The sequence below is a fragment of the Bos taurus genome, chromosome 7 (genome assembly GCF_002263795.3).
Source record: "Bos taurus isolate L1 Dominette 01449 registration number 42190680 breed Hereford chromosome 7, ARS-UCD2.0, whole genome shotgun sequence".
In the NCBI taxonomy this organism is placed as follows: domain Eukaryota; kingdom Metazoa; phylum Chordata; class Mammalia; order Artiodactyla; family Bovidae; genus Bos; species Bos taurus.
The window spans coordinates 24,600,459-24,617,046 of NC_037334.1; the positions used below are offsets into that span (position 1 = coordinate 24,600,459).

At 38.1% G+C, this 16,588-nt stretch overlaps 1 protein-coding gene across 1 annotated transcript in view; it reads right to left on the reverse strand.

Annotated features, from left to right (window-relative positions):
- Positions 1 to 16,588, reverse strand: part of ADAMTS19 (ADAM metallopeptidase with thrombospondin type 1 motif 19) — a 267,906-nt gene that overhangs the window by 189,700 nt on the left and 61,618 nt on the right. The window contains exons 4-6 of the mRNA NM_001206114.1: positions 5,788 to 5,960; positions 4,208 to 4,291; positions 3,384 to 3,541 (exon numbers count right to left, since the gene is read on the reverse strand). Coding sequence (NP_001193043.1) covers positions 3,384 to 3,541; positions 4,208 to 4,291; positions 5,788 to 5,960 — 415 coding nt within the window. The remainder of the gene's footprint in view (positions 1 to 3,383; positions 3,542 to 4,207; positions 4,292 to 5,787; positions 5,961 to 16,588) is intronic.

Sequence of the window (16,588 nt, forward strand, 5' to 3'; positions counted from 1 at the left end):
ATGTGTTCCTCTTTTACAAAACCTCTTAACTCTTCTAGGTCCTTTTCTTTCCCAAATAAATATTGGAATCAGATTGTAATTTTTAAAACCAAACCAAACCAAATGAAAAACCTTCAGAGATTTTCATTGGGATTATAGTCACTCCCTAAGTCAATTTAGGGAAAATAGACATCTTGATTAAGACTTTGTCTTCCAATAAATAAACCTTTGTTTATATCTCTAATTTTTCTCAGCAGGACTATGTAATATTATTTCATTTTCTTAAATTATTCTCAGTGTTTTATGATTTTGGAAGTTACTTTAAAATCTTCCCAACTGTTCACTTCCCCCATATATAAATATAATTCTTCTTCTAAATTGACTTTATATGCCATAGCCTTGTAAATTTCAGTTGTAAAGTCTAGCAATTTTTCCACTAGATTTCTTAAAATTCTCTTTTTACCAAGTCATGTCATCTGTGTAGAGACAGTTTTTAATTTTTCTTCCCAATATTTATACCTTTCGTTCCCCTAACTTATAACCATCAGCACAACACTGAACAGATGAGCTAAGAGTGGACATCCCTTGCCTTGCTTCCAGTCTTATTAGCTATAGATTTTGTGTGTGTAAGTAGGTGTAGACACACTTTCACAGATTAAGAAAGTACCCTTATGAATTCATTAAGAATTTTGTTGATAGGGTTTTTTCAGTCAGTACATTAGTGATATCATTTCATTGTTTCAGGGATCTTTTCTTTCTGACAGGAAGTCAGTTATTGATCTTAATGTTGTCTCCACTATTGTAACGTATCCCTTTTCTCTAGCCAATCAACATTTTTTTCTATATCTTTGGTTCTCACCAATTTTCCTGTGATATGCCTCAGTCTCTAAGTTGATTTTTATGAAAATAACTAGGTCTAGGTCTCTAGGTTTTTTATGAAATCTGTGAAAAACTTTTGACATTACATCTTCAAATAATTTTCTTACACATTCTCAACTCTCTTCTGAGATTCCAATGCCAGCAGTATTTGGTAAATCCAACATCTAAGCAATCTCAAAAAGTTGGCTTAAAGCTCAACATTCAGAAAACGAAGATCGTGGCATCTGGTCCCATCACTTCATGAGAAATAGATGGGGAAACAGTGGAAACAGTGTCAGACTTTATTTTGGGGGGCTCCAAAATCACTGTAGATGGTAATTGCAACCACGAAATTAAAAGACGCTTACTCCATGGAAGCAAAGTTATGACCAACCTAGATAGCATATTCAAAAGCAGAGAAATTACTTTGCCATCAAAGGTCCACCTAGTCAAGGCCATGGTTTTTCCAATGGTCATGTATGGATGTGAGAGTTGGGCTGTGAAGAAAGCTGAGAGCCGAAGAATTGATGCTTTTGAACTGTGGTGTTAGATAAGACTCTTGAGAGTCCCTTGGACTGCAGGGAGATCCAACCAGTCCATTCTAAAGGAGATCAGTCCTGGGTGTTCTTTGGAAGGACTGATGCTGAAGCTGAAACTCCAATACTTAGGCCACCTCATGCAAAGAGTTGACTCATTGGAAAAGACTCTGATGCTGGGAGGGATTGGGGCCAGGAGGAGAAGGGGAGGACAGAGGATGAGATAGCTGGATGGCACCACTGACTTGATGGACATGAGTTTGAGTGAACTCCGGGAGTTGGTGATGGACAGGGAGGCCTGGCATGCTGCAATTCATGGGGTCGCAAAGAGTCGGACATGACTGAGTGACTGAACTGAACTGAACTGAAGCAATCTCAGGGTCTGATTCTATTATTTTTCTTTGACCATGGGTCACATTTTCATGTTTCTTTGCTTGACTAATTTTCATTATATTCCAGACATTGTAGATGATATTATAGAGATTCAAGATTCAGTTATATTCCTCTGAAGAGTGCTTTGTCTTTTTTACTTGCTGGTCACTCTGAATGTAGGTAGGTTTGAGTTTATTCTTTAGTAGGGAGAATATACCAAAAGCTCAAGATGATTCCCAAGCCTTCATAAACTGGTGAGACTCAAACTCCAAACTGGGCTTGGTTTCAGGCTTTGTTAAGAGAGGGTCAAGAGAAGGCATTTCTCTGGATCATGGTGCCTATTAAGAAGGCCACTTAATGGTGCCTCTGTTTTCTCAGATAAATGCCTCTAAATGGTGCCTTTGTTTACTCAGATAAATGCCAGGAGTAAAAACAAGGTATTAGCAAGGTTGCTTTACTCCCATGGCCCAAATATGCTCAATTTCTAGAACCTTAACTCCATAGCAACAGCACCCTGATAAATTTTGGGTAGTTTCTATGTGTAGCTAGACCAGCCTTTGCAAAGTCCTCACAGATGACCTGCACAAGAATTTGGCACCTCTGCCTGCAAAGTATCCTCGTCTCTGGTGCTTTCAACAGGAGCACTGTGTTCTACTTAGATTCCAGCTTGCTGTACCATTAAAAAAATTGTCCCAAGGCAAAGTCGGGTTGGCTGTGGGCCTCACTTAGCAAATTTTCCTTCTTTTAGAGACTGCACTGCTATTTCTTCAATAACTGAAAGCAGTTGCCTCATAAATGTTTTTCCATTTTATAGCTGTTTATTGCAGAGGTCTAGTATCAGGTACACCTACATAGCTGGAAATGGAAGTCTAGTTGTGTTCTTACATAGAGATTATTTTCATCCTTATGAATTATTTATAAGTTGAATAGTTTTTACACAATTCAGCAACAAGAAGCCATTATGAATTCAATAGACTCATTACAGAAAATCATGTGTAAACGTCACTGTGTATTCTGTGAGGTGAAATGTCAACATTGATTAAAAAAAAATTAAATTGCTAGTTAACAATGAACTACCATTAATTACTAGCTCTAAGCAAAATAAGCTTATATTTAAGTTTGTAAGTTTATACAGAGTGTTCATAGAGAGTTAACTGTTCTTCATTGTTTCACCTTATATTTATACTCAGTGCTGAAATACAAATGCAGCTCAAAATTAACTAGCTAGAGACTTAATTAAAATTTTTTCTTGTAACCAGAAATTGTTCAGTTTAACATACTGGGCATTTTCCATGATGATGATGATGGAAAAACATACCATGTAGGTTTATAACTTCAAAGTTCCACCAAAATTCATCAGTGCTTTCATTTATCATCATCAATGGCTATGTCTTTGCATCAAAAATAGAAGGTAACTTTTTTTATATTAATTAACCAAATGTTTAGTCACTATGCCAGCCAATATGTGGCTGTTCAGAAATCAGTTATTATGAATTGAGGGAAATGACTAACAGCACTATGCCAAAAGTTTTTTGGAACACAAAATCTGGAATAAAAGCATTCTATGAAGGGATTAATAGGATTAACAGCATGGCCATCAAATTAAGAATGTCATTTAACTGGCTTTAAAAAACTCACCTTGTTATAAGTATAGCTGCATCCACCGAGGTCATGTCCTCTCCCCAGCTTGTTGACATCTCTAAATGTATATCATTCTTTTTGCCAAATTCTTCATGCTGCCACTTACAAAAACTCTCCAGCATTTTCTCTCCATGATGCCCAATATAAAGATCTGCCTGAAAAAGAAGAGATTTCACTTCAAGGCAAATTATTCTCAGATATACAGAAAACTAAAGACCAAGGGGACTTCTTGAATTACTAGAGCCGACTGCTGACCATAACATTAATTAGAACCTGGAAGACATTCAGAATTAATTTTTCCTGAGCTAAAAAATCTTAAAACTTTGTGAAGGTACAATAATTACAAAACCTGTTTAATGCTATTGTGAAAAAGAAGAGAGTTGCAATGGAATATTAAGAATGTGGAACTTTTAGACTTAAATCACTCATTATTTCTACAATTTTAACAAAGGTTTTACAAAGCTAAGCAGTATGTTAAAATGATGCCACGGAACAGTCTCTGTTTAAATTGAATTACAGATAAAGCACATGTTTAAATAAGAAAACAAAACTGTCATTAAAAATTACTTTTAAAAATTGCATTTTGCAAAGTTAAGTTTGTTGTCAGGATTCTTGGAAACTACAAACATTCCATTTCTTGACTATAATTGAGGTATTAACTAAAACTAATGGCCAGTTTTATGTACATTTCAAGTGACTCAGTGGATATTTCTGGATTTTAAGTCAATAAAAAGTAAATCCCTAACATTCCCTTTACTTAAAAGTACCTGGATACAACTTCTCACCCACTGAATTGAACAAAAAACTCAAGACTTTCTTACTGGAGTTTCATGGAGCAGAATAAGCTTTATCACACGAAGATTGACCTGCACACCAAGACTCTTGTGTTGGAAAAGGTTAAAAACCTAAAAGCAAATAAAAATAAAAATCCTAAAATAAAACTGAAAGACATCTTAATTTTTCTTAAAGCCCAGAACAGGGAGAAGTCTCAATTCAGTTGAGCAATTTTATATATTTCAAAAAAATTTTTTTAATTACTTTAAAATTAGCTTAATAAGCAATAACTAATTCACTTTAGACACCAAGAAATTTAGACCTAGCATTCTGATAATATACACTGCAATTGATAATCTAAGCATTTTAATGGGGGTGGGGGCAGAGGGAAGATTGGGCTTTCCACAATAGTGAAGAGAAGAATTTTAGTAACTAAATCCTAGAAATTTTCTTAAGATCACAAAATGCCAGTGTCCTTTCTTCTGAGAAAATATCCCCAAAACAGCCTGCTTTATGCCACCTCCCAATTTATCCTTTACAGTTTTTACTCTCCCCAGGACAACTGCCAAACAGGAACAGGATTTTCAAAGCTCCTCCCCTTCAATGCTGCCCATGAAGACATGCTATTGTTGCTTAACGGTTTCAGGTCACCATTATAACTGGTATTTCCAAAACATGGCATATGTAACAATGCTGGAAAGCAAAGCAAATTTTTTATGCGGTACCTTGATTTTTTTTCTTTTTAAACTGACTATTTAACTTACTACAGAAAATTAAAATTGGCATACTAAACCCACACTTTCCAAGGCAGTACTATTTAAAAGAGACTGAAGTTGGTAGGCTATGCCTGTCTACCCTTTACAAAATGCTGATGAAGTGGTTGTTCAGTAGCTAAGTATTTATCCTTGTACTAGTGGTTCTTATCTTGCCTTATATGGCAACTCAAATTATAAATGGACATCTGCCATTGGCTTTCATTTTTGTTTACTCTCTCCTAAGAAACACTCTCCATGAAAACCTTCTCATTCTGCCTTGAAGGAAGTTTACTCAACAGGGTATATAGTTAAGTCAAAGGATTCAGGCAGAAGGTACAAGGATTCAAATCCCAGGTACAAGTTAGATTTCTTTGGTCCAAAAGCTATCAACCAAAGTTAGCTTTAGCTAACACATCTTACTCATCAACTAGTATTATAGCTGACATGCAATTTTACATACCTACGTAAGAGCTCAGTGGATCACCAACCTCCATTTTTGTTCCACCTCATAATCTACAGTACTTTGGGTGGGGCCATACATATAAACAAATACAACATTTCTGCTATTTCAACAAATGGCCTTTTATAAAAAAGAAGGAAAAGAAGGGCACAAAAAAAGAGATAAAAGAATAACAGAAAAAGAGTTTTGCCACATCAAATTAACAATAAGGTTTTATTACTAGAAGGTATCAATTATTATTTTGATATCTTTCTTGAGATGGATCAATTTGATACACCTATTTTTTCTTACTGATGTCAATAAAAGAAAGGAATAGTAATGAGTTAATTTTTAAAGAACTTCATTATACTCACACATTTCTTCCTTAGAGTTTTCTTGAAAAAATTCCAAGCGCACTTTAAAGTTTGCCTACCATATTTAAGATGGTTAGAATGAATCTCCTGGCTGCATCTGCTCCATGATAGGAAACCATTGCTGGATCTGCAACCACTACAGTCTCTATGTTGTATTCTTGAGGTAATTTGTATGAATATCGTTTCCCTCTTCCACTTTCTGTTATTTTTTTAGATCTAGGTCTTCCTTTATCTGCAACACAGAAATGAATTTTCAAATGTGCCTCTATCTTAGCAAAATGATTAAAAATCTCCACCTCTTCAATAATTAAAAAGAAAGTTTATTGAATACCAACATGTGCTGATGATATAGTGATGAGCAAGACCATGGAACCTAAATGAGCATTTGGCTTTGGGATCAGACAGACTGGACTTCTACCCCTGATTAACTCTACCCCTCGGGAAACTAACATCACTCAGTCAGCCTTAGTTTCCTCATTTATAAAATGAATAACAGTAACACTTGCTTTCTAGAGTTATATGGGCCAATAATAAGATCACATTAGTATGTATAAATAAAATAATTCCATAAATAAAAGACATCATGGTTTTCTTTTGGAAACCAGCGATAAGATAAAGGTCTACTTGCCAGAAGTGCCTGAAGTGACTGCTCCATGCATCCTAATGTCACTAAGACGTGTCTGACTCTTTGAGACCCCATAGATTGTAACCCACCAGGCTCCTCTGCAGGTAAATGCCTCTTATTACTCCAACTATGCATGGGCTACAAAGGAATTGGTTCTGTCATCCATGGGAATAATACAGAAGTTATGACCTCAACACAGCAGATTCTTCAAACAAGGCCAAATAAAACCAGTAACCACCAATAATGGCACCCCACTCCAGTACTCTTGCCTGGAAAATCCCATGGATGGAGGAGCCTGGTAGGCTGCAGTCCATGGGGTCGCTAAGAGTCAGATATGACTGAGCAACTTCACTTTCACTTTCATGCATTGCAGAAGGAAATGGCAACCCACTCCAGTGTTCTTGCCTGGAGAATCCCAGGGACGTCGGGGCCTGGTGGGCTGCCATCTATGGGGTCGCACAGAGTCGGACACGACTGAAGCGACTTAGCAACCACCAATAAACATCTTTATACATTTATATAAAAATGGAAAATTTCTGTTTACGAAAATATGCTACTATCAGAATGAAAATCATTCAAACAAGTGGTAGAAGATAATTATAGAACTTTTCCATAATAAATGAAAAGCTACTCTAAGTCAATGACAGATAACTGAACTGAAAAACTGGCTGCAAATCTGAACAGGCATTTCTAACAAAAGGGAGATTCAAAAAGCTAATTAGCATAGGAGAAGGTGCTCAGTCTCATTGGTCAAGGAAATGCAAATTAACCACAATAATTTAAATACAATTCCAGAATGGCTATGATAGACATGATTATATTCAGTGTTAACAAGAAGGTAAGGACAACTGGAAGTCCCATACTCATATGAGCTGGGAGTTTAAATTAGGATAAACAATGAAAAAGTGGTTGGGAGTATGCACTAAAGCTGAATAATTGCACACCCAATGATCAACATTCTAAAGTACATAGTCATTAGAAATACATGCAAATCAGGTGTAAAAATTACTCATAGCAGTGTTATTGATGGTTCAACTAACCATCAATAGCAATAGTATAATGGATAAAGAAATTCTGTCCTATTCATAAAATGGAATGCTATATAGCACTGAGGGCTTTCCTTGTGGCTCAGCTGGTTAAGAATCTGTCTGCAACATGGGAGACCTGGGTTCTATCCCTGGGTTGGGAAGATGTCCTGGAGAAGGGAAAGGTTACCCATTCCAGTATTCTGACTTGGAGAATTCCATGGACTGTATGGTCCATTGGGTCGCAAAGAGTCAGACACGACTGAGTGACTTTCATTTCACTTCACTTGACTTCATAGAGCAGTGAAAACAGATGAGCTTCACAAACGTACTGCTGAACAGAAGAAGCAATTACAAAAGAGTAGGCAGTGTATGATTCCATTTATAGGAACATCACAAACTGGGAAGATGGGATGTTAGAAGTCGGGATAGTGACGATCTAGGGCTAAGAGAAATTAGTGCCGAAGAGTGGGCACAAGGGCAACATCTATGGTGCTGATACTTTCTACATTTTGATCCGAGTAGTACCTACTTATGCTTCACTTTGGGAAAATTCAGCAGTCGGACACATCGTTTGCACAACTTCCTATGTGTGTGCTGTGCTTTAATAATAAATTTGTAATTTTAACAGCTTTCTTGAGGTTAATTTGCATGCCATAACATGTAGCCATTTCAATGTACAATTCATTTAGTTTTAACAACTTTTTATAACTGCACAGCCATCTCCACCATTTACTGTTAAATCAGCTATCATCTGCTCTTCTCCTTGCCATTTACTGAAATTCTGCTGATGTTACTAAATAACTGCCATCTTCTTCCCCAAATCTGTACTTGTTGGCCAACATCTTTTAAATTTTTTTATTCTAATTTTAGTGGAATCCCCAGAAGTCAACATGTGTGTTTAACAGAATCCCATGGATATAAACAAGTATGTCCAATTAGTCATGTTTACATGGACATATCTAACTTTGTTTTGAACCGTGAGGTGTGTATGCTCATAGTTCTAGTTCATCCTCTTGGTTTCTGATAAATTCCTTTTCTAGAGGCTTGTTCCAGGTACTTGACTTTGGTGTGTATTTTATTCTATTCTACTACTTGTTCCACCTTACTTCCCTTCTAACACAGTTTCATGATGCCACAATTAGTTTATCTCTTCTGTTATTAAACTTCTGGGTTCCTTCTATTACTAACTTCTAGGTCCAAATAAGTTAGCTCTGAGGTCTAATGTGAAGTAGATTCCATCACAATTGCTGGTAACTTCACAGTTCTCAGAAATCTCCATAAATTACAGTTTCTCATTTTTTTCTCATGGGGACACAAACTAAAAATCTATTTAACAAATGAAGTTTTACCCAAATGTTAAGGAGATCAGTTACCTAAGTTAACCAAAGTGTCATGAAAATAAAATGCAAAGAGCCCTTATTTAACAAAAATAAGCATTATATCATGAAACAGGAAAATGCAAAAATGACAAAATCAACAGGAGCCATCTGCAACAGAATTGAGGCAGGAGGGAGATGAGCCCCTGCCTCCAAGGCACAGTGACTGGAGATTCATTCCCTGTGGACTGGAACTCCAAGATGAGAATAGTAGGATTAATTGAGAGAGGAGGCGGGGCCCTGCCCAGAACACATTTCTCACTCTCAGAGACAGGAGACCTCCCCAACTATACATGGGCAGAAAGGCTCCCTGGCACTCAAAAAGGGAGTGATGCTAACTGATGCCAGTCTACCCACAGGACTGTTTGATCGAATCCATCTTGGCTAACAGCTGCATATGCACACAGGGAAGGATCCTAAGATAAACAAAATATGGACTGTGAGTCAGGCAAAACAAAATGATTGGCAAAGGAAACCCAGATGAAATGCCCCATATAAGTAAGGAAGTCCCTCAGCCTGCCATGAGGGCACAACTCAGTGACTCAGTGGGAATTCTTTCCTGTGAAGTCAAAAAGCCAGAGCCTTGTCACTGACCACTGCTCTAGCAGCTAGGATTTGGTGCTCTCACTGCCGTGACCTGGCCTCAGTCTCTGGGGGGTACCCAACCTCCACTTCAAGCTGTTGCAGGTCAAGGCCGCCCAAGATCAGAATCACTATAGTTAAAAGTAAATTTTATGAATCCATATTTAGTACCAGCAGTTAATACCAAAGACCCTGATGAAGGACAGCAAATGAAACTAATTGTATTAGTATCTTAAGATCTACAACAGTTAGGAATGAATTTTGTAGTTTCTTTTTTTTTCCATTGTAATCACAATCCTACTTATATATTAGTATATCATCATATAAACTTAAAGTCTTTAGTAGGAGACATTCCTATAAGTATATGAAAAGGCTCATCTTGGCAGGGTCAACACCCAATAAGTTGGTTGTGGAGGAAAGATAGGTAGACATATAGATACACAGACACAGATCTACCATCTCTCCTAAATGGATACATCAATGGTCTTCTGGGTAAAAATCACACAGTGGTAGGAACAGAAAGGAAGAGATAATAGGCAAAATATTAGAAAGTAGATATCACCTTTGGTGAAAGTGCTAGTTTCTTAGTCATGTTCAACTCTTTGTGACCCCATGGACTGTAGCCTGCCAGGCTCCTCTGTCCAAGGGATTTTCCAGGCAAGAATACTGGAGTGGGGTACCATACCCTTCTCCAGGAGATCTCCCCAACCTGGCATCAAACCCTCATCTCTTACACAGATGATGGATTCTTTACCATCTGAGCTATCAGGGGAGCCCAGTAAAATTAATCAGAAGAAACAGAGAAAAATGATAATGGTTAGGATTATTCTTTCTTTTTGCTATTGTTTGTTTTATGTGTGTGTGGGTGGGGGGAGGTGGGTAGGGTGGTTATTTTTCAGTGACCAGGTAGATAGTGGGAGTATCAGCAGCGGAATCTGGGAGGAAAAATGATGGGTTCAGCCACAGATTTATTAAGTATGAGGTGCCTAAGAGACATGGGAGTAGGAGGTACTTAAACACCTGACTGTCAGGAGAGAGATTAAAATGGGGGTAGAGTTTGGAACAAAACAATGTGTGAGTAAAGATGGACCCATGGATTTTGACTCTATCATTCCAGAGAAGCCTGTGGCATGAGCTGTAGAAAGAAAAGGAGGAAGTCTTGGGAAATGCCTACATTTAGGGGGTATATATATGGAAGAAGACATGCCCATGGAGGAGACAGAGACGAAAGAAAAAAATAACATTCGGTGCTTTTCAATCACATTAAGAGTGATTAAGAGACCATGTAAAGGAGAGACAGTAAAGCTTTTGTTCCCTTTATTGCCCCAACTAATGACAGCTGTGTTTGGCCCCAAACTGTCAGTGTACTCCATCCATATTTGTGTGTTAATTTAAATAGGCTATTTTGAACATTTTAGTTTTCCTAAGAATCTCAATACCATGACTCTCTGACTCTGTCATATGAGTTAGCCACTGTGTGTGAAAATCATGCATGTTGAAGTCATCTTTTTACTAAGTGGCTTTCTTGAATGTCTTCATTGTCCATATCAAGCATGCTGAGCTCTTTCTTCATCTCTTCAATCCTTGAGATCATTTTCTACCCAGATGCATGCATCAAAACAATAGAGTTGATACCACACACTCCCAGTTAAAAAAGACATTTGTAAATGAGGATATACAGGTGGACACTATGTGCTCCCCATAATACCCTCCACACACTGATGATCATCTCCACGATGTCACGCCTGGCATATGGAAACTATATCGGTAATGGCTGGGTTAAGTTAGCTCTACGAACACAGATGATCTGTTATCCTGATCAAATAGATGGTCTTCTTCAATGCTATAAATCTCGTTCTTGTTCGCATAGAGTCCTAGGCATACTCACAACTTTATAAATATTGATGGCCACTGGCCTGTTTACAGTCTTGAAAGACCACATTTTGCCTTCCAGACAAAGTCTTTATTACCACAGTACTCAAGGCCCCTCATTATCTCATCTGTGACTACTTTTCCAGGCTTGAACCTCCTGTCCACACTGCAGACACTGGCTTCAGCTCGCCTAGTAGATGATTTCTTCTGCCCTTATGCTTTTGTATTTATTCTCCCTTCTCCCCAAAATGTTCTTTCCCCACCTAACAACATCCACTAAATTTTCACAAATGTTTTTCATTTTACACATCAGATCATATCAGTCACTCAGTCGTGTCCGACTCTTTGCGACCCCATGAATTGCAGCACGCCAGGCCTCCCCGTCCATCACCAACTCCCGGAGTTCACTCAGACCCACGTCCATCGAGTCAGTGATGCCATCCAGCCATCTCATCCTCTGGCGTCCCCTTCTCCTCTTTCCCCCAATCCCTCCCAGCATCAGAGTCTTTTCCAATGAGTCAACTCTTCACATGAGGTGGCCAAAGTACTGGAGTTTCAGCCTTAGCATCATTCCTTCCAAAGAAATCCCAGGGCTGATCTCCTTCAGAATGGACTGGTTGGATCTCCTTGCAGTCCAAGGGACTCTCAAGAGTCTTCTCCAACACCACAGTTCAAAAGCATCAATTCTTCGGCGCTCAGCCTTCTTCACAGTCCAACTCTCACATCCATACATGATCACAGGAAAAACCATAGCCTTGACTATATGAACCTTTGTTGGCAAAGTAATGTCTCTGCTTTTGAATATTCTATCTAGGTTGGTCATAACTTTCCTTCCAAGGAGTAAGCGTCTTTTAATTTCATGGCTGCAGTCACCATCTGCAGTGATTTTGGAGCCCAAGAAAATAAAGTCTGACACTGTTTCCACTGTTTCCCCATCTATTTGCCATGAAGTGATGAGACGGAAGGCCATGATCTTCGTTTTCTGAATGTTGAGCTTTAAGCCAACTTTTTCAGTCTCCACTTTCACTTTCATCAAGAGGCTTTTTAGTTCCTCTTCACTTTCTGCCATAAGAGTGGTGTCATTTGCATATCTGAGGTTATTGATATTTCTCCTGGCAATCTTGATTCCAGCTTGTGTTTCTTCCAGTCCATTTCCTCATGATGTACTCTGCATATAAGTTAAATAAACAGGGTGACAATATACAGCCTTGACGCACTCATTTTCCTGTTTGGAACCAGTTTGTTGTTCCATGTCCATTTTACACATAATCGTAGTTAATTATGATAAGAGCCCTAAGGTTCAGGTACCACTACATTCATTTTGTATATTGTAAATGAAGCTTTGGAGAAAGCAAGAAAGTTTTCTAGAGTCCCACAAGTAGGCAGTGGCAGCATAAGATGTGAGCACAAACAGGCTGACTCTAAAGTTCATTTTCTTAACCTGCATACTCTGTTCCCTTTCTTCCCTGTAGTCTGGATAAGTTTTACTTGATATCTGAGATTCACCCAACCCTCCTCCCCAATAACAGAAGCTTAGAATCTAGTGTAGCAAGTTGGTCATGGTTCTTATTATAGAAGACCTACAAGACATTCTAGAAATATCACCCAAAAAAGATGTCCTTTTCATTATAGGGCTCTGGAATGCCAAAGTAGGAAGTCAAGAAATGCCTGGAGTAACAGGCAAATTTGACCTTGGAGCACAGAATGAAGCAGGTCAAAGGCTAATAGAATTCTGCCAAGAGAATGCACAGGTCATAGCAAACACCCTCTTTCAACAACACAAGAGAAGACTCTACACATGGACATCACCAGATGGTCGACACCAGAATCAGATTGATTACATTCTTTGCAGCCAAAGATGGAGAAGCTTTATACAGTCAGCAAAAACAAGACCAAGAGCTGACTGTGGCTCAGATCATGAACTCCTTATAGCCAAAATCAGACTTAAATTGAAGTAAGTAGGGAAAACCACTAGGTTTCTCAGGTATGACCTAAATCAAATCCCTTATGACTATACAGTGGAAGTGAGAAATAGATTTAAGGGACTAGATCTGACAGACAGAGTGCCTGATGAACTATGGATGGAGGTTCATGACATTGTACAGGAGACAGGAATCAAGACCATCTCCAAGAAAAAGAAATTCAAAAAAGCAAAATGACTGTCTAAGGAGGCCTTACAAATAGCTGTGAAAAGAAGGGAAACGAAAAGCAAAGGAGAAAAGGAAAGATATACCCATTTGAATGCAGAGTTCCAAAGAATAGCAAGAAGAGATAAGAAAGCCTTTCTCAGTGATCAATGCAAAGAAATAGAAGAAAACAATAGAATGGGAAAGACTAGAGATCTTTTCAAGAAAATTAGAGATACCAAGGGAACATTTCATGCAAAGATGGGCTCAATAAAGAACAGAATGGTAGGGACCAGAAGCAGAAGATATTAAGAAGAGGTGGCAAGAATACACAGAAGAACTGTACAAAAAAGATCTTCATGACCCAGATAATCACAATGGTGTGATCACTCACCTAGAGCCAGACATGCTGGAATGTGAAGTCAAGTGGGCCTTAGAAAGCATCAATACGAACAAAGCTAGTGGAGGCATTGGAATTCCAGTTGAGCTATTTCAAATCCTGAAAGATGATGCTGTGAAAGTGCTGCACTCAATATGCCAGCAAATTTGGAAAACTCAGCAGTGGCCACAGGACTGGAAAAGGTCAGTTTTCATTCCAATCCCAAAGAAAGGCAATGCCAAAGAATGCTCAAACTACTGCACAATTGCACTCATCTCACACGCTAGTAAAGTAATGCTTAAAATTCTCCAAGCCAGGCTTCAGCAATACATGAACTGTGAACTTCCAGATGTTCAAGCTGGTTTTACAAAAGGCAGAGGAACCAGAGATCAAATTGCCAACATCTGCTGGATCATCAAAAAAGCAAGAGAGTTCCAGAAAAACATCTATTTCTACTTTATTGACTATGCCAAAGCCTTTGACTATGTGGATCACAATAAACTGTGGAAAATTCTGAAAGAGATGGGAAAACCAGACCACCAGACCTGCCTCTTGAGAACCTGTATGCAGGTCAAGAAGAAACAGTTAGAACTGGACATGGAACAACGGACTGGTCCCAAATAGGAAAAGGAATACATCAAGGCTGTATATTGTCACCCTGCTTATTTAACTTATATGCAGAGTACATCATGAGAAATGCTGGCTGGAGGAAGCACAAGTGGAATCAAGATTGCTGGGAGAAATATCAATAACCTCAGATATGCAGGTGACACCACCCTTATAGCAGAAAGTGAAGAAGAACTAAAGAGCCTCTTGATGAAAGTGAAAGAGGAGAGTAAAAAAGTTGGAAGCTCAACATTCAGAAAACGAAGATCATGGCATCTGGTCCCATCACTTCATGGGAAATAGACGGGGAAACAGTGGCCGACTTTATTTTTATGGGGTCCAAATTTGCTGCAGATGGTGATTGCAACCATGAAATTAAAATATACTTACTCCTTGGAAGGAAAGTTATGACCAACCTAGATAGCATATTCAAAAGCAGAAACATTACTTTGCCAACAAAGGTCCATCTAGTCAAGTCTATGGTTTTTCCAGTGGTCATGTATGGATGTGAGAGCTGTACTATAAAGAAAGCTGAGCACCAAAGAATTGATGCTTTTGAACTGTGGTGTTGGAGAAGACTCTTGAGTGTCCCTTGGACTGCAAGGAGATCCAACCAGTCCATCCCAAAGGAGATTAGTCCTGGGTATTCATTGGAAGGACTGATGTTGAAACTGAAACTCCAATATTCTGGCCACCTGATATGAAAAGCTGATTCATTTTGAAAAGACCCTGATACTGGGAAAGAGTGAGGGCAGGAGGAGAAGTGGATGACAGAGGATGAGATGGCTGGATGACATCACCGACTCGATGGACATGGGTTTGGGTGGACTCCGGGAGCTGGTGATGGACAGGGAGGCCTGGCATACTGCAGTTCATGAGGTTGCAAAGAGTCCGACATGACTGAGCGACTGAACTGAACTGAACTGAGCTTATTATAGATAGCCTAATTACTCATTTACAAGTTTGCCCAAAATAATACATTGGTCCACCTCGTGAGAATAAGAGCTGTGTCATTTAGCTCTACATTCCTGTGACATGACTGGTTCTCCTATGTTTCAAATAAAGAATTTTAAGGTTCATACATTCAAGGGAAGTGAAGAAGAGTACCTAGCTAGAGTGAGACTGAAGCTAGGCCTTGAACCTGGTGCCTCTGACTCTCAATCTCCTGTGCCTTTCTTTCTTTTATGTTATCTTTTAATAAAAGAACATGACAAAGTCATACTAAACTATGAAGGTATGTGTTTAGGAAAAAGCATTTATAGAATCAATACACATAAACACAATACACTTAAAACATTAACATGATGAAGGGGAATAGGCTAAGACCAAGTTGAATACAAGTAAACTTTATGATTCCATTGTGCAAAGGCAGTTGCTGCAACATTATCCAGATCTGAATGTTCTTTAATATGCTAATATATTATCCTGAAATAAGAAGGGAAGAATTACAATTAGATATATCAGTATAAGTAAATGGATATTTTATTTCACAGATTGCTAATTTTAAAATGATTTTTAAATTTCCCTTAAAAAACACTGAAGATAGTTAAGAGAATTTAGAAAACAGCTTAGCAATCCTTGCATGCAAGTGCTTGATCCAAACAGGTTAATTAAAATATAAGTCATGTCTTTAAAAAATTAGAAAGTTTATGAACAAGGTCTGTCAAATATGAACCATGTATTTATGATTTATAAAACCCATCAAAAATAAGAATTTTCTAGAAATCTTTCCTCCATACATACTGCAATATAAAGCCTACTTTATGTCATCTGTATACATGAGTAATTAGAACAGCTGGAACTTACTATGATTCAAAAGTTGCATAGTGCAGATTTTCAGTGTAACTCACACAAGGCAATCTCCTTAAATGGACTATATCCAATCGTTGCTGTTATTGTCTCACAATATAAAACTTTTCTTTTGCTTTTTCAGACTATGACTTTTGTCCAGCTGTTTTTTATCTCCAGTGTGTCTATATTTCTTAGAATAGAGAAGATGGGTGTGTCTTATTTAAAATGACTTGATAATGCGCTTTGAATAATGTGACACAGAGGTAGATTCACTTAACCACTTCTGAAGAATTCTGAACCAGTTCTCATACAGACTGATACCATGAGCTTTAGCAAAAGAAAACAGAGATCAGAGATTAATTTGAGATAGTATTTCTAAACAGAAACATACTGAAATCCTGTCTGAATCTGATCCTCCTAGACAACTGATGATATGAACATGCCAAGGCCTCTGAAAATGTTACTTATTATCACA